A 25,367-nucleotide genomic window follows, 5' to 3' on the forward strand; every position below is an offset into this window, starting at 1 on the left:
ACAAGCCCAATTTTCAAAAAATGACGATACCGTGGTCACCAGGTGAGCTGCCTCCTTACCGCTGCCTGCCTCTGCTCCATTTGCTTCCCAAACTCTTCACACGCATATTTCTTTTTGTCTCCCAAAGCAAACCCGTGACCCTGCTCAAAAGAACTTCAGCGAGTGTGAAACCCTGAGAGGACTCTCCACAGCTGCTGGCGGATGTCAGGAGCATTTCTGAGCCAGCTCGGGCCCCAGCCCTCGGGCCTCATGCTGCTCACAGGTGCCTTGGTCCTTCCCTTTCCTCCTCTCTCCCAGTGTGGTGCTCATCCAGCCCTGGTGGTGTGCCGAAGCTGTGCTCACCCTCTGCCACTGCACCAGCATCCCATCATCTGAAAACCACCCCACAGCTGCGCTGAGATCTGTTCAACCTTTTAAGCACCTGGTTCCTATCGTGTGGACTCATGCTGCCGCTCGACGGCAGCACTACGCCGCAGTCTGTCCTATACATATAACCACTGGCTCCTGTGCTGCTGGCTGCTTAACTCTACCCAGCTACTCCCAACCTCCCACGTAACTTTTTATCTCTGGCTTCTCATCAGGTTTTAGGGGTTTTTTTCTGCTCCAGTTCTGGTGCCCCTGAAATGACTGGGCTGACTCTAGCAGCACCAGCATCTAACCCTATGTGCGAGGCTGACTTCTACATTCTCAGTCGGTCCTACCTCAGCATTCAGTGTCGAGCCGTCATTTCGTTATTCCTTCCAACAAACCCTGTGACTGAATTACTGGGATCACACACAGCTCCATACACGCAAGTTCAGCTCTAGCTCTCCAAGCAGGGACAGACACTCGCACAGAGACACAAACAGATGTCTCCCTCGGAATGCCTCACAGTGTTTTGACACCAAATTCTGCTAGACCAGTCCCATGCTCTGGGGTTGACATTCTGTTTTTTTACCTTTGGGTGGCATTTAGAGAAGGAAGTTCAGCTTCACAGGGGCAGCCAGGAATGCAGATGCGGGCTGGGTACCAGCAGGGGCTAGACTTAAGAGAGAAATTCTCCAGACCATTTCATTAAGGCTTTTTTTGATCTCCAGGATTCATAAATACTTCACATTTTCAGGTGCTAAAACGTCTGCCTATGTTCTTTCCATTCGACACTCTGATTGCAAAAAATTTATTTTAGCTGACCTTTCTGTCTATTTAATTGTTTTGCTGAGTCCAAAACACCCATTTAGTTTTCCTCTCTAATTCGTAGCGCACACGTTAAAGTTGTTACTCATTCACATTAGGTGACCTCACACCCCTTGGGATTTCAACACAAGTTGAGGGACGTTTTGCTTCTGACTGTAGAGTTTCTGCAGACACAGCCCACAGAGTCAGTGATGAACAGCATGTCTCCATTACAAATCAAACGCAACTCATGGCAACACTTAGCCCGTGAACACTGCAACATGTTTTGGGATCTCATCAACCATAGGCAATGCCCCCCACTTCTGCAGACTACTTCAGCTGTAACTGGTGAGCTGCTCTAGGGATGTAAGTAATTGTCCAACTGCTGTCGTCTGTTTCCCTGGAGAAGGGACCCAAACAATCCCCCTCATATTTTCCAATCTTTTTTGGCATTTGTGGTGGACACCTATAAAAACAATGTATTGTGGGCAAAGATTGATTGAAAAACCCAAAACTTCTCTTGTGAAGATTATTTCCTCAGACACAGGAGGTCCCCAGAAAAAGCAAATCCCATGTTCAGCTGCACATTAACACCTGCCAGCAGGTTGAAATGCATGGTCGCCGTCTTCCTCTCTGTGACAGATAAAACTGTGTGTTTCCTCTAAACAGGCAATCGCCTGATATAGAAGATAAAGTAGTACAAGAGCCCTGGAGAACACCTGTAAACATCTGAGAGCATGATCCAAACCACGAGGAGACACGGTCAACTGCATCTCAATGTGGCAGCTGGTGAATGAATGGTATTACTGTTCTGAAACAAATCTCGAAAACAAAAACTAACCTCAATTCATAATTAGATGCAGCCATCAGATGGTCTGGTCTGTAGATAAGATAGATCTTTGGAAAATCCATTTCACTGTGGATTTTGTGTTTAACATTATGAACATGATGATGTCCAGGAAAAGCATCTAAATATTTATAGGGTGGATGCATTTATTCAAAGGAAATGTAGCTATATTATGGATATGTAGAAATTCTACTTTTAAATGCATACAGGTTACGCAAAATGTTACTCCTGTGAAATACTGGCATAGAAATATTCTCAGGAATCTACAAACTCCTCCTCACTTCTATTCTTCCCCTTTATCTAATATAATGCTTCCATAATTCATATTTTTTTAAAGTAGATTAACACATTTCTTGCTTTGGACAAATAAAGAGATTCACCTGCTGTAGCACTCCAAGTCCTAAGATCAGGAGTGCTGGCAAAAATGGCAGAAATTCAGAGTCATCCAAGTAAAAATTTCTCTCCTACTCTGCAGCCTAACACTACAACTCGAACAGAACAGACTATTTCAGTTGGGAGGGACCTACAACCACCACCTCGTCCAACTGCCTGACCACTGCAAGGCTGACCAACAGCTGAAGCACGTTCTTAAGGGCATTGGCCAAGCGCCTCGTAAACGTTGACAGGCTTGGGGCATCGACCACCGCTCTGGGAAGCCTGTTCCAGTGCCTGGCCACCCTCTTGGTAAAGAAATGCTTCCTAATGTCCAGTTTAAACTTGGGATGACAAATTATTGCAAATTATTGCAATTGCGGAAGCAAATATTTAGTACCAAGTATTAAATAAAATAGACCGCTCCAAAACATGAAATGTAGCGAGTATATTGGTGAGTGAACATCAGCTCAAGGCATAAGCAAAGGCTGAGATCTAGGCTTGATCCAAACAGCCCATTTAATTCCTCAAGTCTCAAGTTTCCCATCTACATTGTGGTACAATCATTCACTACTATCTCACAAAGAATCTGGGATTCTCATTTGAAAGACTTGGGAAACACACAAAAGCTGCTATCGAGACAATGAGATATGCAAAGAACTAACTATTCACTTTCTTCAAAACATCTCCAGCATCGTTATTTCACTCAGCATAGCCTTGAGGCAGGGTTATCCACACATACAGATACACTATCCCTCGGAGCTGGGAGCTATTTTGAAGAGATTCAGCAAGAAATTAGCTGGGTATCCCAGATACTACCCGCATTAAGATTCCAGTTGTCTCCCACAGAGATCAAATGAAAGATCAAATCACTAAGGGCATAAAACCCCACTTTGCTCTTCTTTATCCAGTAGCTCATGTATACACTGACCATTTGAGCTAATTTGCCATTCATTGTAGACTGCTGATGCACCCACAAAACAAAGGATTCTCTCCCGTACCTCCTGCAACCTCTTTACCTCTTTGATCATCTTTGCACGTGAACTATCTAATCACCGAGCGGGGTAAGGGGGATCTTGGACCACAGCCCCTCCAAGCAGTGGAGAACGTGGAGCGCTGCAACACGCAGTGGCTGGCTGTCCTCCCCAAGGAGCTGGGAAACCAGTGTGTCTGCTCCCTGAGTGTATTTACTTTATTAGAGAGAGCATTTACTTTATTGCATCTTACCTTTTCAATTTTTTCATCGAGCATTCTGAAGAATTCTTGTTGGCTTTCAGAGATGTGCATGCTGAAAGGCAAAGGAACAGTATTAGTACCGACAGGATTTCTTCCATTTCTAAATACTGGTGCTGCAGCCCTGGGTCGTAAATCTTTACCACGATGAAAAATAAATCACTTTACACTTTTGTCTACAATGGCAATTTTTTAAATCTTTTTTTTTTTTTCTTTTTTTTGCCCATAGAAGAACTATTGCATTTAGTTCCGTGTATGTGTGCTACACTTGGGACGGTAACTAGGATCCACATACATCCAGAGGAGACTATTCCCTTTTCCAAACAGACTGCAGAAACTTATTAGCCCACTACCTTTCCTTGGGCCAGTCAGAGCCCTCTCTGTGCCAAGGCAGGTTCTTCTGGACTGCCAGCCTCACCACCACAAAATGAGATGCCTACAACACGAGGTTAAAGGCTCGCGCTGGACACCCTGCGTGCCTGGCTCAGCTGGGCTCTGCACTCCACACCCAGGAACTGCTACAAGCCCAGGCTGGTCCTTGCCTCCCAGGGGGTGGTCCTGACTGCTCCCTGAGCAGATCCAGCAGATTACTCCATTAATTCTGCAGCATCAAAAGGCTTGGGGTTAGTGGTATGATTTTGCATTAGTGAAGGCAGCTGGAAAATACTCGTACGTGTTGTCTGCAAAACACTGATAGTGGCACAAGACAACAGGTCCTTCCCCAGGGGGGACCTGCACGCTAAAAATACAGGAAGGCTGGACAGAAAGGAAAGGATGAGGAGACAAAGATGAGGATGCATGGCAGACGGTGCTTGGGGTGTGTCTGCTTGATTTACATTAGGGGGTGTGAGAGCCTCCTTCCTGAAATAACGCTTTCCCTCTGGGAAGGTGAAGCTGGAGCATCCTCTGGACCTGCAGCGGGGAGGAAGGAGTGTCTGGGCCCATGGGGGCTGAAGAACTCAATGTGGGACAAAAAAAAAGATGCAAAAAAGGAAGGATGGGAGACTGGTGTTAGCGTTAACAGTGATGGCAAATGGTTAGAAGGACAAACAACTCTCGGACATTTTCTCTGACACTAAAAGCTGGTTTGGCTTGCTGAATTCCCACTGCAGTCCCCTCTTCCTCAGCACGATCCTTTCAGCTGTTATGAGTTAATACCTTTCCTAAGTGCCCAACAACACGCTGCACTTCCCTACAAAGCTCAGCATTCATACTTCACTTTCTGTCAGGATGAACATATACAACGATATGCTTATGCTGGACATAAATGAAGGCTCAGTTCAGAAGAAAAGTTCTCAGAATTGGCATTAAAACCTAAAGCTGGTAATTCAGGAGAGAGAACAATTCACCTTTCAGTGGCTGTGGGAGTGTTTGTCCCCACCTGTCTGTCTGTCTGTCCCTCAGGTTCCCACCTCCACCTGAGATGGGGAAAAGATGTCTGTTTTGGGCAGCCGACCCTGTCACCTGCACATTCTGGTGTCTCAGAGAGGGTCTTTAGGGCAGTACAGTCCTTTCAGGGTAGGTGAGCACTAAAAAGATATTCTTGCTTTGCAATATCATAGATTCAGTTTCTAAAAAGATGAGATATTGTAGTGACTCACCCCAACCATAATTTATAAGGAAACTAAATGGGGCGTGTTGGGGGAGGGGAAATGGGAGTATTGTGCTGCCATATACAAGAAAACTCCCACAGGAGGTCCTCAAGCCTTTGCAGGCCACAATCTTCAGAAAAGTTTGGCTGGGCAGTAAAATTGCCCTACGATTCAGAGATGCAGTACACACACACAAGTGCTGACACAGGGTGTGTTTTGAGGAGCTGAGTAAAACTTTACAATCTGTGGCAGGGCAGGGAATGGACAGAATTAATGACTGAAGAAGTCAGAAAACCACCAAATCTAAGCAGAGTTCTTGGGTATCCCTCCACAAAAAGCAACCTTCCCCCAAAAGAAATGTGGATTTAATTTTCCTTGTAAGCAGCGCCTCAGAAAGCATGAGAACGCAGTTTCAGCTGTTTCATGGCAGGCCACTGAAACATATTTTGCCAAAAGATGGGATCTTTATCTCCAGTATCTGTACCAACTGAGTGACGAATGGACTGAGAGCAGCTCTGCGGAGAAGGGGACACTGCTGGGTGACAAACGACATGAGCCAGCACTGTGCGCTCACAGCCCAGCAAACCAGCCGTGCCCTGGGTGCATCCCAGCAGCGTGGCCAGCAGCCCGGGGAGGGGGTGCCCCCCCTCTGCTCCGCTCTGGTGAGACCCCCCTGGAGCCCTGGGTCCCCAGTACCCGCCAGCCATGGAGCTGCCGGAGCAGGCCCAGAGGCAGCCGCGGGGACGGTGGGAGGGCTGGAGCCCCTCTGCTGTGGGGACGGGCTGGGAGAGCTGGGGTGGCTCAGCCTGGGGGAGGGAGGGCTCCGGGAGACCTTGCTCTGGCCTTCCGATACATTAAGGGGGCTTATAAGAAACATGCAGGGTTTTTTAGCAACCCCTGTAGTGCCAGGGCAAGGGACAATAGTGTTAAATTGAAAGAGCGCTGGTTTAGACTGGATACAAGGAAGAAATTCTTTACTGTGAGGGTGGTGAGGCACTGGAGCAGGTTGCCCAGAGCAGCTGTGGATGCCCCATCCCTGGAAGTGCTCAAGGCCAGGTTGGACGGGGCTTGGAGCAACCTGGTCTAGTGACAGATGTCCCTGCCCAGGGCCGGGGGTTGGAGCTAAATGACTTTCAAAAGTCCCTTCCAACCCAAACCATTCTGTGAACCTGTGATTTAAAAGGTTAAATATGGTATGAAATACTACTTCTTTCATTTTATGCTTCAGGTTGCCATTACTCCATGAGTTATGAACATGTCTCAGTGTACTTGCTGGTCACAGATGTCAGCGGAGTGAGTTCTGAGGATGAGAAAATGCAGTAGGTGCCTGAGAGGTCAGGGCAGGGTGCAGGCATGAAGCCCCATGAAGCTATGGCAGGCACCGGGATGCAGTGTAAAGAGGAAGGACCAACCCCTTGGCCTCTGTCACAGACCCCCATAAAGCTACCGCTGGCTCCCTACATACGCTGGTTTTAGAGTCCAGGGTTCTAGGCAAAAAAACCTAACCCTTCCTACAAACGGGAGGAGCCCTCACAATCTGACTTCTACAGCCCACATACTAAAACTCCCTCCATTGTGAATGAACTTCTAATTTGGTACATAGTCCATGTTTTGCTTTGAAATAACAACTGTTCTACAAGAATGGTCCTAAAAGATGGATCTAATGATTTATCTATTCATTTCTGCTCTTTCAGCTGAGTAGCCCTTTTTCTACCCAATGTCACCCCTCCTTGCAGTCAGAACTGGCATGGGGTTTAGATGATAAACCTTAAAAAACCCAAATGCACATGATAACAGATATTTGCTGACTTGGAGCAACTCAAACACACGTAGACACTTTACAAACAGAAATCCAGCGGTAGGTAGGGTAAACAGCAGAGGCTTGGGCAAACAGTGGAGCTTTTACCCAACAACCTAATGTTACATTCTGTAACTCTCTGAGAAGTTTCCTTATTTTTGCAGGACTGTGATAGAAACATTTACCCTCTGCCAGTGCAACGTCTTTAGGCTTTTTGGTGAATGAAGGTCAGTTCTGATTTCTGCCAGGACTTTTAAAAATCAGAGTTTGATGAGACAATGGACCCCCTGACCCCATGCAGTTCTTTTGCCTTGGATGCACCAGAAGAGATGACCTCTCAACAGAACCAGCCCTTTTTTAGGCCAGGTTGATTAGCCTCCTGTTAGAGCATCTTAAATACATCTCTGACCCTGCTGGGAACAACCAAGCCACAGTACCGAAGTACAGCTTTGCTGAAGGGTGATTTTTACTTCCACCTCCCTACTGTGAATTTCTTTGCAATTACATCTGAAGCACTCAGGTTTTCCTTTTGAAAGGAGGCTGAATTATACTGTCAGTTGATTAGGAAATTACTAAAGTTTCCAGACTCAAAACTGTGTACAATGTACTTGGTATGCAGCAACTTTAAGTTAATAAGTGCCCTGAAGGCACGGCATAAAGAACAGCATTTCTACTATTGTTCAAAATCCAAAGCAAAGCTTTATCACTTCTTCGACACCAACCCGATAGACAGCTCCATGTAATCTGTTATCTTCAATCCAATTAGCGATTAAAATGTAACAGTGATTTAGATAAGAAATGAGTTACTAATATCAGTAAGTAGCTCTGCCACAGGGGTTAAATGTTTCACGGCACATGTAACACTGACTGATAGGCACAGATCTGCGAGCAAAGGATGGAGAAACTCTCAGCTGCATCACAACCCTCGTTTTAAGACACAGCTTTACCCTTTTAATTGGAAGAAGGTTACCATTCCTAATTCCAGGCAGTATAGCTGCTAACCTAAGCCAAGAGCCAGCAAAAACTTCCCTGGGAACTTAACCGATAGTATTTAGGAACACTAATGCATATATAATTTTGTTTATGTGTAAGTTGTATAGAAAGCTGAGAAATAACACAGTATGGTACTCCTATATGGCACAGCAAAATGCATCTCACACATTTTTTAAGTCCTGCATCTTAGCCGTGCAAAGGACAGGATGCTGAAGGGATGCCAGCACAAGTGCTGTCCGGCTGTGGTGCTGGTCTCAGGATACTGGTGACCTTGCCTATTTTATTTAAATTGGGCATGGTTTTAGGGCTGCTGGAACCACCAATTGGTTTTCGCTGAGCAGTAATTGGGAATCTCACAGATACTGCTTAATCCTGTGTTTATTTGTATTATGATTAAAAAAAAAATAATGAAATTACACTTACTTTGCTCTGGGTTGATGTACTAATCCTGGGATCTCTTTATTAGATTTAAGTCTTACGTTTGAACTGGCACTTTTTTCCTGAAACACACAAAAACCACACAACAGAGATACCATCAGTATTTATTAAGCACACAAAATAGAACAGGCATTTGTCATCATGGTGTCACACTGCTGGGTTCAGGCTCTTCTACCTGTACGACCGAATGAGAAAAGCTCATCAGAAATGAAATTATAGAGGCAACACAGTCAATGCAATGACCCCAGGTGGGCAATTTTTAAATGTCATGGGTTCGGTGGCTTGGGGGATTTCCTCTGGGCCACTGGGCAAAATCTGGCCAGGACATACAGTGAACAAATGCCACGCTGGCTAATAACTCTCCAGCGGTCCATGGAAGACAAGGTGTGCAGCTGTGGCTTGGCTTTTCGTAAGAGTCCCATCAATAATAACACCACTAGGCACCTTTAACAGAGCAAGGTAAAGCACTGAAAAGGTAGAGCCCCAGAGTCACCCCAGAGCTGTACATTTGCTCAGAACAGAGGCGAGAAACTTTGGTGAAAACCGTATGCAGGAAAAAGCATACATTAAACGTGCCAGTGAGGAGAGCAGCACCGGCAGGCTTGACCTGCTCAGCCAGAAAATTGGACACAAGGGGCCCAAGGAAGCAAACCAGAATATGTTCGTAGACAAGAACACAACTATGTCCTCTGCAGAGGACCCGAGCCACTAAAAATATCTTTAAAAAGGTATTGGGAGGGAAAAGAGTTTAGTTCAGAGCCAGAAGTTCCAAGGTAATGTCTTGTCCTCATGCCAAAAGCTTCCGTTAAACCAAAGCTTAATGCACACATGCATCTACCATCTGCAAAAACCTGGAGAAGGATACGGCCCCTTCCAGACCTTCCCAGCACCACACAGTCGGGAAAGCTGCTGGTGCAGATGGGAGAGAGCTGCGTCAAATCCTACAGCTCACCCGCTCCACAAATCCCTCTCAATTTCTTAGGCTTGTCATACCCATGACAATTTAAGAAATGGAAACCCAAGAATTAGTACTTTTGTGGGTAATTTTGGTGGTTTTGTTTTGTATTATTTAGCCGTTGAATGTCTGAATCACACAACATGGTTTTTAAGAGGGCTACTAAATCACTGAATTGAAAAAAAAAAAGAAAAAAAGAGGCTGTCTAACAGTTAATATTTTAATGAATAATTCTACAAGGGTTGTAAACATCAACTGCCTCAGCATATTTAACACTGTTTAATGCATATCTTCTAATCCCCCTAAACAGAAAACGGTGTCTTGCATGAAAATAACAGTGAGAGAAACAAGCCTTTCTTCCAAGCCTTAACAAACGTGTCTGTACATTTGTTACATCCTAACAGCCAGCGCCTGCCAGCAGAACAGAAGACGAAACCACTTGCTTTCAAAGCATCTTCTAATTTTAACCACGTTAACGGGATGACATGCATGTTGTGCGGTGAACACGCATGTACGTAGCCATACAACTCATGTATGAGTTATGTATAACTCACGTGAGTGTCAAGCAAACACATTCAACTGTCAAATAAAATAAAAAGAGAAGGATAGTTCTCATGGGGTGGACACCAAAACCAGAAATCAGCTAAACCCCAACCTCATGCACCAGGTGAACCTTTACCCTCAAATCTGCTCCACCAGTTCACTTGCCACAACGCAGAGTCAGAAACTGGGTATGGTCTGCACTACGCATCTGGGATGGCACATCTGGATGGTCCAGTGGTAGGCATGTTCTGCCCACCCACTGCTTCTATCTCTGCATTCTGTCACCCTGGAGGAACAGACCTTTCCCCACCAAAAAACCCGCTGTGAATCCATTGCCTCAAAAGGGAAGGGCTACCCTGATTTACAGCTCCTGCACTGGCAGCTGTGATAAATCACGGCAGTGCAACCCCAGCTTTCCACACCTCTGCCTGTGGTTTGGCGTCAGTGCAGCTCTATCAGTAGCTGGAATCAGCATAAATCCCAGCCCAAAGAAACTTCTGTCACTTAGGAACAAATAGAAGACACAAGAAAAATACGCACTGCCTTCTCCCTGTGGGTCCCAGAGTGATAGTTGGAATATTAAGTGACTCACATAGGAAGCGGGAAATAAAATTCCAGTTTACTTGACTTCAAGATCCCAAAGTTTGTTCTTTCCCTCCTATTGCTTCTCACAATTAACACAACTCAGTTACCTCTTACAATTCTTCTATTTAAGCAAAGACTATGTTACCTTCTCCATCTGTTGCTCAGCAGGAACGAACAGAAAAAGAGGAGTTAAGAGAAAAATAAAACCCAACCAGGTCTCAAATTGGTTCGTTGCTTTGTTTATAGCTATTACTTACGGCAGTGATATTTCATTACACTGACCAAAATATTTTTTAGTATTGGTTTTTATCAAAGCCAGTAACTCTTCCAAACACAGATAGAATATTTTTCCCCATCACTTAGAAGAAAAACAGACTCATCAGAAATTAATAGTTTGCATTCTAATATCGAGCTCACAAAAAAACCCCAAATGCTTTAACGCAGTCAGATCGATCTTCCAGGTTGACTTGACTTTGGTTGAAAGGTCACTTCTTGCAGCCCAACCTCATTTTCTCCCTTATTTAACCCTCATTTCCTCCCTTATTTAACATTAAATAAGTTACTATGCATCAACAGAACCACAACTACTTTTAGAGTCCTAATCTGTTGCAAATAGAAATTAATATGCAAAAGTTTGTTTTTAATCTAGCTTTGTTTAGAGGGATTATTTAAAGTAAATGCAGCAAAAGATGCCTCACACCACAAGCTTAAAAGCAAACCCTCGAGGATTCTGTAATTTGGGTAGCGGCATTAGCTAGTCTATAGTAAAGAGGTGAATAGTGGACATTTTACTCCCCGTTATTTTTGAATTAATCATTATCAATGTAAAGCTGTCATCCAATCAAGGTGATTTCATTTGATAGATTTGTTAATTATTGTTAATTCCTCCATAAAGGATGCACCGTGTTCAGAATTTCAGGACATTAACAGATGGCAGTGACTCTGCTGCCAGATGCTATTAACACAGCAACAGCCACTACTGCCGTTATAATTAAATATCTGTCAACATTTCCCTTGACGCTTCCCCTCTTACAAACCCATTTCTAGAGACACGTGAACTTCATTTGAAGTATTTTGCTTTTCTTCGTAAGACTGCCACAGATGGACTCAGGTAAGCTGCTAATAGTCCTTCTTCTCAACTCACTTACCACTCACAACTTACTAGAAAAGGGCTGGGTTTTAAGAGACGCTTCTGTAAGTGCAAACACACTTTATGAAGAGGCTATGCATTATTTTATGCATTTTTAAATTGATTAAATTGGCCAGGAAGAAATCAATTAAAGATGATAGCAGCAATTCTACTACCTAATCGAACGGCTAATTTTCATTAACTTACAGTCACATTTTGATTATTTTTTATATTATAAAAATAATATATATATAAATATATATTATATATATAAATATATAAATATAAAATATATTATTATAAAAAAATAATCTTTAATTATTTTTCCTCCCAAGTTACAATAATTAAAAAAATATACAACCAAATGGGGGAGAACTCCCCATAATTAGTAAAACTGGTGTAAGCGCAAGGGGAGTTCTTGCTTTCAAGGCTGTTTTTTGTTTCATTTGGAAAAGGCTGAAGTACCCAACTTGTAACTGTCTTGGAGCCACTGATGTTGAAGGTGGCATGCTCCCTCTAATTAGTATAATTTTTAAGATGAATTTGTCTCTATAGGTTTGCTACAGAGTAAAATACACTGAAGTTGGTAAGAAACACCAAAGATCCTCCAGATAGTGACCATGTTTTACTCAATAGTGGTAGTTTGCAGCTGTTCAAGTATTTATAAAATAATATTCCTGATTTATATCAAGACAATACTTTTATTCAAAGAAGCCCACAGAGCCTTTCAAAGTGCTTTCTGGAGCTGTGTGATTCATCACTAAAATCATCTGGGGGAAAAAATTAAGTATTTATTTCCTTTTTATACCATAAACTGCTCTTTAAAATAATTGTATCTGAAAAGAAGAAAACCAAATGCATCAGTTAGAAATGGCATGAAAGAAGAGATGTAAAATTTGAATATACCAGCCCAGCACTTTTTACCTCCCTCAGCTACGAGGACCAACCTCAGGTAATAATACTATACATGGATTGTCTCGATGCATCAGGGTGAACAAGGAAGAAGTACTGACCTAGGCGATTTTATTCAAGTTTCCTTGCTTATACATAAATGACCATTTTTTTATTTTTTTTTTGTATTGGCTTTTGGCAGGAAGAGACCTCTTCTTTCTCTAGCTACCTGGCAACAAAACCACCTGAAAATGTTATTCAGGGTAACTTTGTAATGAAGGGGCAAATCAAGCATCGCAAAATCTCCGATACTGGTCAAAGAACATTATTCTTGGATGCAATTTCATCAGAGGAATCACATTATCCCTGCCATAATGTGTGTACGTGTCTATGTTGTGAGGTCCAACAGGGGGTCTTGGGCACACTGGGTGATGAGGTGGGGCACTGTATGGATCACGTACATTGGACCGTGCTAATGCAGGGAGTCCATTCCCCTCCTCCTCCAGCGATCCTATGCATGGCATGAGGGATGATGAAAATCAGGGACCCATCTGAAGATAGAGGTGGGTGCCTGCGTGGGCTGAAGTTTGGAAACCAGGCTGGAGAAGGGGCTCGGTTTGCACCCAGCGAGCACCGAACAGCATGCTCCAGATGCACACTGGCTCCAATATATATATAACGCCAGGGCTCAGTAATGAATTTAACCTTCATGGCACACACGCAAAGAGAGACAAAGAAATAGATGTCATGCTGAGAAGACGCCTGAGAAAGACATTAACATCAGAGGCATCAGAAAAACCTTCTACCTTTCCAAAATAATTCTTTCTTAAAAGCAATCTTCTGCCAGCAATGGTTAGAACAGCCAATATTGGAACGAACTCCCCAATCTCTCCAGTACACCTCCCAGGTGGCTGCAGTCACGGAGGCTCCTGGAAACACAACTGTGACACCAGTCAGCGCGTGCTGGCACCTCTCCACTATTGACTCCTGTCTTGCCCCAGGCTCCTAGAAAACATTGCTTGCAGCCTACGGCTGGAGCTCGGGTTTAAGGAGCACCCTGTACCCGAGGCACCCAAGGCAACAGCAGTGTCCAGCCTGTCCGTCTGACCAAGCGCTGCTGTCCTGCCTCCTGGAGCACCTTGGTCTTCAGAATGAGGACTTCAAAACATGGTTACTGTTTGTGGATTTGAATGAAGCTTGAGGTTGTGTTTCATAATAAAATCTTAATCTTATATGGTATATTTTAATAAACATTATTACTGCATCAGGCCAAAATTTCCTCAACTAAGCATGAAGGATTTTCCCATGATTCCATAAATATCTCCATCCCTGGAGATGTCTAATAGCTGTCTGGCCTCAGCCCTGGGCAGCCAGCTCTAGGTGGCCCTGCTTGAGCAAGGGAGTTGTACCAGATGACATCCAGAGCTTCCTTCCACCCTCAACCATTCTGTGATTCTGTGATAAAGCACCCCTCTTAATAAATTGGACACTGGGGAAAAAAAAAAAAAAAAGTTGAGTAGGTTTCTTAAATTTTATCCCCAAGTAACAGTGGGAGAGATGGAAGCCTGAAGAGTTCAGACCCAAATTATGGCCATTCAGGCATGCTAAGGGAAGGCAGAAGCAGACACACTGACTGGCATTTATGTTGGGGAAAAAAAAAAAAAAATCAGATTCCGCAAACACAGCCAACATCATGCAGTGAGTCTGCACTGGCGCTGGGAGTATAACCCAGATTTGGCAGAGAAAAATCCTGTGCTTTCATCAGAGGTCCACGCTTTTCTCAGATTTGCTCCAGATGGCAGGCCTCATCCTGCAACAAGATGCTTAACAGAGCCCTTCCTTCCCAGCTATTACTGGGAAATTTTGCTGTGGCAACTCCAGCTCCTGATATGCAATATAGAAGAGCAAGATTCAGAAAACACACACACACAAATATTAAAAATTACTCAAAATGGGATAAAAACAGGTAAAAAAAAAAAAAAAGAGAAAGGTGCAAATCCTGAGCAGCTTTCTACAGCCCACCAGAAAGGCATCCATATGCTGCAATCTGAGAAATTAGATAATGCTGCTTTTAGCGTTTATTTACCAGTCATACATATATGCACGTATACACCTATGCATCTTGCTCAGCAAGACCTGGCTTAAAGTCAACAAATCTTTCAATTGAGTGCGAGGTGGCTTTCAGCCAGGCCTTCAAAACACAAAGGAGAAATGCTTGTTGTGTCTGTACAAAATAAATATAACCTACGCGGAGATCGGATAATCCACTCAGGAAGCCAACACAGAAATTCAGGGCAACTGCAAATGAGAAGAATGAAATGACACTACAAAACAGCACGGATTACAAGGAAACTGGGTGCGTTTGGAGACCAAGAGAAAAAGAAAATGGGTACTAGCTGGGAACACGGTACAAACTCTGAGAGTGGTTTACGTGGAGCCCAATTTACTCTTCCAAGGGACGAAGCAACTCAACTCCTTACAGAGCATGGCACTGGCTGGAGGCAGGGCAACAAACCTGCTCTCTCTGCAGGTTTGGTCCTATTTCAGTTCTTGCCCCACTGGCTCTTAAATATTGAGCTCCCGCTCCCAGGACATCTAATCTGAGGTTACTTGCTTTCTGTTCAGGTTGTCACCTGCCCTTCTTCCCCCCCCCCGCCCCTTGGATCAGTTGTTTGCTTATTTGGCTGAAACTGGTGCAGTGACTAATTTGTAGTTGCTTTTTAAAATGCCTTTAGGATGTTAAAACTGACGCAGGGGTGTGGAGATCATTAGAAGAACATCTAACATGGCTGTTACACCCAACTCAAGCTGCAGGATCTCAAAAGAATCTGGAAAATTCAACCAGAGGTGTAAAGTTTGTGTGTGTGTGGGACACACATGACACAGGGTGGGGGAAAAAGGGAAAAGGAAGGAAGCACATCCCTCTGGAGAGAGTCGCAGGACTTTTGCAGTATCTAAATATAGTTCACTCTCAGCCAAAGTTACTGGTCTTTGAGCTTTGACAAAGAACATCATTACAGAGCAGGGAGAATAAATGATGGGCATCTCCCTCCACTAAAGGGTTTTCAAAGGGCATCAATATTTACTAAATCTATTAGCTACAAATTTAAAAATGTCCCCATCAGCTTTTCAACTCCTTCTCCCTCCCAGTCAATATTGCACAGTCTGGACTAATTGGTTACAGTACTTCCAATTAATTCTGTTGAATAACCAAATACCAGGAAGGCTGTAGATAAACTATAATGTAGACATGGAGCAGCTGGCATGAAGACAGGAAATTAAGGCAGGTAAACAGATGAAATCACCAATGAGGGGCGTAAATGATAAATAAGTATGCCCAAATAAACCCTCCGGGGCAACTCTTACGTGCACCTTGCCACCCTGTTCCCCTGCACAGCTCTGCAGTTTTATCACCCTGCACATCTGAATCCTCTCGATATGGCTTGTGACACCAAGGTCCATAAAAATAAAAATCTGTGCTTCTATCTGAAAGTTCCTTTCTGTAGATAGACTGATCAACGTCGAGGTGTCCCCTACAGAAAATGAGGGGTGTGATCACTAGAAAAACACTCCTGTTAGGAAATACGAGCTTTACACTGCCCTAAACATCAGGGTTTTATGGTTCCTTCACGCTCTGTGGTACTCCAAAAGGTCAGCCAGGGTGAGAAAATGAATGTTACAGACATAAATAAAGTCAAACCCCCTGTACCCATAGCGCTGCACAAAGTTTCATTTCAAACAGGAAATTATCTTGCTCCTTCAGCAGAAGTCTTCCTCACCCATGTAATAAACCACTGGGTTTCACAGAGAACAGGAACAAGAGCAGGAAGCAGAGGAAGGGACACGGCTGCAGGATTTCCAGTGGGAAGCGACTTGCAAAATGAAACTGAGGAACATCCATCCCCTCTACGAACAACTTTGCAAGAGGCTGCAAACTGTCCTTCACAGTTATATACACTAGAAATTAAGGTGACAAGGGATTGCTTTAGAGAATACTTTCTGACATCAAAAGATATCCAGAAATACTGCAAATAAAATGCCATAGACAGAAAGAAGACCTGCTCTCCAACTCTCATTAATATACCAGATCATTAATGGCTTTGGTACATCAGAAGGGTTGAAAATTTTATCTAACAAATAAAAAATAGATGGATAAAAGTAAAAAACTGCATTATTGACAACTTACAGGACTAGACTGCCTCCTGAGGAAGCTGCAGAGGCTTTAGGGCACTTGGTAACAAAAAGCAGAACTAACCTTGCTCACTGACAGGTAGGTCACTCATCTGGATTGTACAGTCACCCTGGATAACAAAACCTAGCTCAAAAATTAACTTTCTACTTATTAAGCCTGTGTCATCAATTATTCTCTCTCAATCAGCAAGCTTTTACCAAAAATACAGTTATTTATAGTAAATGTATATTACTCATGCTCTCAGTTCTTCCTGCGTGTCTCCTGAAGGCAGTTTTCCACCAAGTATAATGACATGGGAAGAGCTGGCATTAAGCACGGAACAACAAGTATTGTGTGAAGTCTGTACAACATTTAGAGCCAGGAATAAATGGTGTGGACAGTCTTGAGAGTAACCCGGTGTACTGCGCAGCCTGTCTGCAGCAGGGCATGCATCCATTAGTATCTGCTTCAAGAAGGCACTTTGTTAGAATGGCAAGCAGCTTGTCGCTACTACAGTCTTTGCACAGCTTTTTATTGGGATGGTTTTGAAGCTTTTGCCCTTGAAACAAATACGGGAGAACGTATCTAGAGAATGAGATGTGCTCTGTTTTGTGGCTTTTTAAAGAGCTGGGCCTACAATTTCGGCAGTTGTCGTGACTTCTAAAGCTGGTTTTCTAAAAGCAAACCCAAACAATTTCAGGCTGGTTTTGGAACATGCTCTACGCCCACCCTTTGTCAAATCAGTTCCCCGAGAGATGCCTCCACACCAGGCACATGCAAGTGAAGCCTCCTGAGATCTCCCTGTGCTGTCAAAACCAACCAAGACTGATGACCTCCCATGTGCACATATGCTACCTCGCTGCCTTAACGTTAACTTTTGGGTTATGTTTTAGGCTGGGCTCATTGAAAAGATGGTGACCATCAAACAGCCACTTTGAGGAAGCGTTAAAAATAACATTTGGTTCCCTCCACCTCCAAACAGCAGCATTTTGATGGTGTCTCCTCTTGTAGTCTGCAGTTACACTACTCACTGGCTTTTATCTGCAGGTTTGAGCAGATTATCTTTATGACTTATTTCTTACTACATCCAAGCTGTTCTATAAAGTGCACCGAGATCCTCCTAGATGTTAGGACAACAAGTGTCCCCTGATTACCCAGCCTTAATGGGGAATTCTGCAGGATACATGTAAGTGACTTTTCCCCCTCTTGTTCAAACCTGAGATTTACAAAGGATGGAACAGCAAGGGAAAGCAGTGAAAGAAAAAGCCCTTCTAGGTTTGCTGCTTACAACTGAGAAGAGGAAAACCAGAACTAATTAGAAGATACGGTGCAAGTGAAAAGACACCATTAAGCCAAATGTAAACAGAATAAAATGGTAGCCAGAAATTTTGATCGAGATAACCCTGAGAAGTGACATGACAGAAAACGGAGTAGCGCTATCCATCAATATAAAAGTATTTGCAAGAGGAAGCTTTTGGGCATTCACAGCCCATAGAAATAAGTCTCAGGCATAAAGCAACTGCATAAACACAACTTTATCTCCACGCGTCCCGCTAACACGCAGGCATTCTCACACCCATTATTCCCACAATGTGCTTCCAGTTGCCACAGGCTGACATCATGGGAAACACCTTCGGACATGAGGAACACCACACGCGGCACGCTCACACAGATGGACGCTGGTGGCTAACTGCATTTCCCACTTGCAGAGCTGTGTGGCTGATGAAGGGAAAAAAGACCATACTAGTGCTTGTTCCAAACCAGCAAGAATTCCCTACAATAACCTCTCATTCCCCAGCACCATCCAAGCCTCAAATTTTTAGATTTTTGGTAGACTGCAATTATGTAAATGCCATTGCTGGAACATATTTTCAGTGTCTGTATTTTGCTCCTCTCAACATCTGTTTTATCTGCATTAATTCTCATATTTGCACAAGGCATAAGATTTAAGACCCGAGAGAATGAAGTTATATTTTTTGCTACATGGCAAATTTCAGTGAGCGTAGGTAAAATGTACATTTTAAAGGACATAATAGTTTGAATATTATTAAATGTGACATATGTACTATGACACACACGAGAGGTATTGTGGCTGCAGGAAGAGCCTGAAATCTGATTTATGTATTTTGTACCATCTTTTCATTGTTTTAGTTAGCCGTTATTTTTGAACAGTAGAAAGAATTACTATTATTTCACAAAGAATAAGTAGCCTGCTCACTTACTGAGTTTCCAGTCCTCAGATGTATAAGCATGGATTTTGCCTGGATTTTCCAAATAAACCTATCTGAGAGTAATACTGAGAATAGATATAATATACATCAGAATGAAAGACAATCATGAACCAGTAAAAAATTTCATAAGCTGTTTAAATCTGTAATGGAGGCTGGGTTTTTAAGTGTTTCTCCCCTCTATGTTTCCTCGGGAAAAGAGCAGATAAATCAGCATGTCTCCTCAGCGTTAGCAAAAAAAAAAAAAGACACCAATAAGTAAATATATTCCATCAAGGATGTATAGAAATAGCTTTGATACTTAAGATGCTGCAGATTAGAGGAAGATAACCAAGCCAACACTGGGTGAAGAACTAGCTTAAAATCCAGTTACTGTCCTGGAAATACTCATGTCCAACGTTTAAGACGTCCAATATTTTAAATCCCAAAATGACTGTATGCCTGATACGGTCTTTACCGTCCACTCTGATTTTAATGCGTCCATAATCTCACCTTCTGCATCACCTCTTCCCAAAACCACCCCTTGTAAGTGGCTGGGGACATGAAAAAGCCTCAAAATGTGCTCTGCCCTCCTTTTCCTGAAAGCAGCCAGCCTCTTCGCCAGGGAAGTGTCGATGCCAGCCAAGCGCGGCTGCTGTGCACCGGTCCCAGCAGTGGCATAGCCGTGAGACAGGCCAGCGCTGGGATACGGTGTCTGCTTGCTCGGGAAGGGCTGGCCTTGGGAAAAGGAGGTCTTTTACACCATGCAAGATCAGGCTGGCCAGGGACAGATCCTTCACTCACCCACAAAATTTCAATGGTTTCTTAATCAGAATGCAAAATAGCATTGTGAAACTCTACAACATTAGTCTCTTGAAAGCTTCACATGGTATCAACCACCACGAAAGGAAGATATTTCGAGGTATCACCTAATTGCATCACCTGAGGACATGTACCCAAACCACTTCAACAGATTTCTGCCTAACCTGTTCTCCAAACTCTTATCCTGCAGGTTTTCTCAACAGCCTGTCTTTCAGCTTGCCACCTCCCTACAAGTTCAAACGTTTATCCTACTAACATTTAAATCCTTGCCTGATGTCTTCTTGTACCCCCCAGTGGTCACAGAGAAAAACCGATTGTCATTGCTTAAAAAAAAAAAAAAAAGCAACCTTTTATATATCAAGTGACTTGCATTTCCTTCTGTATTTTTAGGCTAAACAAATCAATTCCTTCCATCTTCCATTACAGCTTACATTTGCTAAACCTCCTATTCTTGTCACTCCCCTCTGGGCTCTTTCCCATCTGCCTATATCTTTCCTACAGAGCACATTTCCAATTTCGGTCACAGTATTTAAAGCTTCACTGAAGTCAGGATGTATCACATGTATTGCCATATTTAAGGGCAAGAGAAGCTCCCATTTTTAATGCGGTATCTCAAAACAGCAGGGTTAACCTACCGTATTCAGAGATGGCATTTCTCTGCCTGCAGCAGCCCTGAGACTCATAAACAAATGGATGGAAGGTGCATGTGGCTCTACCAACGATTTTTACTGTTGAGGTTTTCCTAAAAAAGGAAAGCACATTTATTTTGAAATGCAGGTCAGATCCCGTATTTGGGGATGAGAGAGACCAACTCCTTCAAAAAGAGGCAGCTCTTGTTCAAATCTCTCCAACTTCTGTGAGCCCTCTATATCTACTCATTTTGTTACTATAAATCATGGTTTGCTGAAATAGCATTGAAGTTTTATTACCACATATACAGGGGACATCTGTAAACCGTGCAGTCATACTTCAAAAAAAATGAGGTAAATAAATGCTGAAGGAGAAATAAGCTGAGCTTGACTTCTCTAACGGGTATGTAAAATTTGCGGTACAAGCCAAAAAGCTGGTGGGGATGATCTGTCTTCCTGCCTCAGACCTTGGATTATTTAACAAAACAATTATTTGGTGCTAGCAGAATTATCAGAAGTAAAATATCTGCATGTTCTATGACCCACAGTCCAACAGGTCTTCCTAAAATTAACAAGTCACATGCAACAAGCAAAACTGGCGTTTTTAAATAATTTCAATGTTGCTATTTCTAGTCAAAACTACCTTTCAAGTCTACAGGTTGATTTCCAGCCATTTGCAGATGCCAAGTTTTAACACACGCTCCATTTTCTTTTCAAGTCAGGTGAGCGCAGCGATAGTACCTTTTAAATTTAATAGGGTTGTCCCATCACATAAATGTTTAGAAAATTATGGACTGCCATGTTACTACCAAGTGGTGCAGCTTTTTGTCTGAATCAGAAGTATACTCTGATGCATGTTCATAGGCACGGTATTTACAACGAGGGGAAAACTACAGTTTAGTATGAAAATAATGCCTCGTTTTTCACAGCAGTCTTGTAGTATTAGCATTCAATTACTTCCCTACACTTAATTAACTCCTTGTTGAATCTTAATGTGATAATGAGGACTTTAATTCAAACCATATACCACATCAATGGTGTGATCCTAACAGCAAAAATAGATTTTATTAAAGTCACTGAAGCCCCATAATCCCTCTGCCTTTTTATAACACTATGAGCCCTATAAAAGCACAGCAGCTGCAACAGGCCAAGAATCTTCCCTGATTGCCACTAAGAACATTAACAAATAAATCTATTTTGAAATCAAAATCAGTAAGCTGTGATTAATATTTCTCACTTGTTCATCTCTCTGGCAAAATGAAGAGCTGCAGAGCCATGCTGATCAGGGCTCTCTGCAGATCCTATAGCTATGTTCAACCAAAGACCACGTTAGGTCATTTATTCTGTCAAAATGCTCAACTTTTGACCAACCCATAGCAGAGACCCATGACACGTATTCCTTCCTTAGCCCTCCTCTGGCCTACACTTTGTAAACTGTTTAAAACAGACTAGAGACCTAGCAAGACCTAGAACATCAAGACCTAGCAAGGAGCACATTTGGCTTTCAAGCAGGCTTATCAACTCTATCAGGAACACCAACAAATAGATCATATAACTTTTACAAAAGAGAACTGGAGACGCTGTGCTTAGTGCTTAGCAGCCAAATCCGACAACTCCTACCCAAAGCTTCTCAAGCTGAAGGACTGCAAAACCAGTTTTGAAACAGGGTCAAGGACTGTGGGTCAGGATCACTTCTTCCCCTCCCAGTGAAATGGAGAACTGCTCTCATTCACTGACTCTCCGTGAAAAGTACAGCCTCCCATGTCACAGAGGCTATGGGATGTGATGGAGCATGTCCCTAAAGAATCACGTGCTTAAATTCATCATTAACAGTTTTCCCCACGTAAACTTCAACCTAGGCACACTTCGCTCCTGGTTCTGCAAAGCACTTACGGGCCCGTTTCATCTCACGGAGGTGCCTAAGTCTCCCTTACGGGCCCGTTTCATCTCACGGAGGTGCCTAAATCCCCCCTGGGTCAGTGGTGCATACATCCAGAACACTGCTCTCCTGAATCACAGTCTGCACGACTCTTCCACAGCAGAAGACCACATGTGCTGAAGACTAATTCTGCAGCTATTAAACGTCACAACGATAACGAATGACTTTATGCTGGAAGGACTCTTTGTAATACTGCTATGTACGTTTAAAACAGCTGGGTAAGCCATGCAGGGAAGGCAAGCCAAAGGGAGCACAGGCGACCAGCCAGCCACAGGAACAGCATGGGGGCCAACTCAAGAAGCCTATGCCACGTAGAGGCAGAACTGACAAAAAAAAAAGCCTCCACCAGAGAAAGGAAGGGCAAACAGCAGATGGAGGACCACAAGATGGGGACACATGATGTTTAAACTTCACTCAAACCAACAGCAATTGAGTGTAATGAGAAGGAAATATGCTCCTCTCAGCCAAGACTCCTCTACTCATTCCTTCCAAATGGAACACAGGCGGTCACACATCGCCCTAAACTTGCAGCTATAAATAAGCGGGTAGTAACACTGCACTGTCCTATTAATGTTCTAGGGCCATTAAAGCCTTTCTGTTACTATGTATAGGGCTTGCTCCTTTGCCTCAGCAAACGTGATGGCCTCGCTGCGCACTGCTTACTGGTGTACTTGCCTCAAACCTGTGAGCTCTGGTGCCCGTGGTCTCTCTTCTCCAGCATATCTATGGACTTTCCTGCTGCTCACCATGCCAGGTGAGCTATCTGTGATTACACTGACCTCATGCTGAGGTGGTGCATGGCTATTTCCCCTGTCCGCTCCCTTCTGAAAGGGCATGTTAAGGAACTCGCTAACCGTCCAGTGGGTGCAGAGAACCCTCAGGACGTTGTCACGGCTCATCTGGGAAGACAAACACTTAGATTATTAGGTGGTCTCCTTCTAATCCTCAAATTCAAAGTTTAGTTTAAGCCCCAAATTCCTGAAGCTTAAAATCACTTTCAATTAACATTAGGCACACTGCTGCCAGGTCTCCCAGATCCCCCAAGGGACCCAGCAGAGCTGCGCAGCCAATTCCACGGACAGTCAGCACATGCACCCCCCTCCACCGATCAGAAATTCTGGTCAACATTAATAACACAATAGACGTTCAGAGAATATTTTTCAATATTGAAAGGTATTTATTTACTTTTTGGTAGGTCCCTCTCTTGTCAAGAGTGCAGTTTCACAGTCATTTTACGGCCATTTGGCTGAGATCTGCCACAAAACAGTCCCAGCCGCGCACTTCTGGGATGCTCCTTCTGCAGGACCAGAGCTTGTCTGGCCCTGGGAGGACCTATTAACTCACTGATCTGTCTGGACACAAAACTTTAAGTCTTTTTCCCAGGGTTCATTCACACCAGCTGACTCAAATGGCTGTTGCAGCCCACCGAGTGACAAAGCCAAAGCACCAGGTAGATGGCATGGTCGGGGAAAATCCCTCCCCGCTTCTTGGTTTCCACTGCAAATCTCACCTCTTTGGAAAGCTGCACACTGTTAGCTGTTCTCCTCTGCTCCCACTCTCACCTCGTCAACCTTTATTTACTTATGTATGAATGCCACTGTGAGCAGAACAAAGATGTCTCTATTGTAGCTGATTGATGGCTTCGCAACCACAAGATCGTCTTCTCCCTCCCCCTCCTCCTACCCATGAGGTACCTTTGCAAAGACTGTAAACTATGCAACTTGCGTCTTTGTGTGATTATAAATAGCACCCGTTGACACGGCTGAAAAGAAGGTTCCAGAGGAGAAACCATAGATCAGGAGTAAGTCCTACATCCCAAACGTACAATAAGCTGGACTTCCCAAATGAATTATGAAAGTAAATTTCACAGTGTAATTATCTTGCTGAAAGACAAAAGGGTCTTTCAGATGTTTTGTTTAAAATTATTTAACATCCAAGTATTGATTAAAACATTTTAGATCGACTATTTATCACAAACCCCAGAATACAGTGAATAATTTCAAGACAAGAAAAATAATATAATAACAAGTAACATAATTTAATTCTACACGCTGTACTCTGCCTCTTGTTATATTTGGTCTAAGCTATCAGCCTACTGTAAAAGCTGGCCAAGAATTCTTCGAGCCCTGCCAGAGCTAGAAATACTGGCCAGAAATATTTGTCATATCACAGCTCAGTTTCCAAAAAGTAAGATGCGGGACTTCCACAGCCAGGAAAATACAAGGTGCAAAGGACAATAAAAAATGGACTTATTTGGAATGCATCAGATCAAATGAATCCAAGTGCTCTTAATCCTGTAGGACTGCAGCATGACAAATACACTTCATTTAGATACCCAGTCCCCGTGAGTCAAATCAGTCTGGAAGATTCAGCTACACAACTGCTGGATGTTATTCAATTAGCATTAGGCAACGATTTCCAGTCCTCGGCAGCCCAGGCAGCCTTCTCCTTTAGAAAGCCAGACAGTTTTACCTTGGATTAAATTTATTGATTTTTCCACTGTGTATAAATAACAGTGTTGTCAGGCAATTTCAGATGAGTTCACCGACCGCAGTATTAATGGATTTTGCTAATTTTTTCAAGCACTCACAAAATACAAAACAATAGTGTCTTCTAATTCGGTGTAACCGCAGAGGCAGCTTCTGCAATACGTATATCTCCAAGAAAAACGTGTTGACACAGACATGCCCTTAGAAAGTTTGGGCTTTGTATTTACTTACTGTAGGGTACACTACCTTCAGCCACAGCCAGCCCTACTCATTTCAGTGAGCCTACCTGTTGCAGTTAAGGCCTGCTCCCAGGAGAAGGGTACCAGGAGGAACGATTACCTCTCAAAGAAACCATACCTCTCTGCTGTTCTATTCAGGACTCAGACCTCCGCTGAGTCTAGTCAAGGTAAGATCCGGTGTACAAATTCCTAACAAATTAGGAAATTAGGAAGAAAATTAGGAACAAACCCTAACTCTTCATCCTGTGATCAGTCACAGGTGTGCAGATGCCCAGTCTCAGGATAGCTGCTGTAAGAGCATGTTTTCCACCCACCTTACTTTCAAGCAGCAGCAATGCTCACG

At 43.4% G+C, this 25,367-nt stretch overlaps 1 protein-coding gene across 3 annotated transcripts in view; it reads right to left on the minus strand.

Annotated features, from left to right (window-relative positions):
• The window catches only part of C10H1orf21 (chromosome 10 C1orf21 homolog), a 125,189-nt gene that overhangs the window by 6,490 nt on the left and 93,332 nt on the right, over nucleotides 1–25,367 (minus strand). For all 3 annotated transcript variants that reach the window (XM_055815617.1, XM_005232732.3, XM_055815618.1), the window contains exons 4-5: nucleotides 8,411–8,487; nucleotides 3,599–3,659 (exon numbers count right to left, since the gene is read on the minus strand). In XM_055815617.1, the coding sequence (XP_055671592.1) occupies nucleotides 3,599–3,659; nucleotides 8,411–8,487 (138 nt within the window). The remainder of the gene's footprint in view (nucleotides 1–3,598; nucleotides 3,660–8,410; nucleotides 8,488–25,367) is intronic.

Source organism: Falco peregrinus, chromosome 10 (assembly GCF_023634155.1).
Source record: "Falco peregrinus isolate bFalPer1 chromosome 10, bFalPer1.pri, whole genome shotgun sequence".
Taxonomy (NCBI): Eukaryota; Metazoa; Chordata; class Aves; order Falconiformes; family Falconidae; genus Falco; species Falco peregrinus.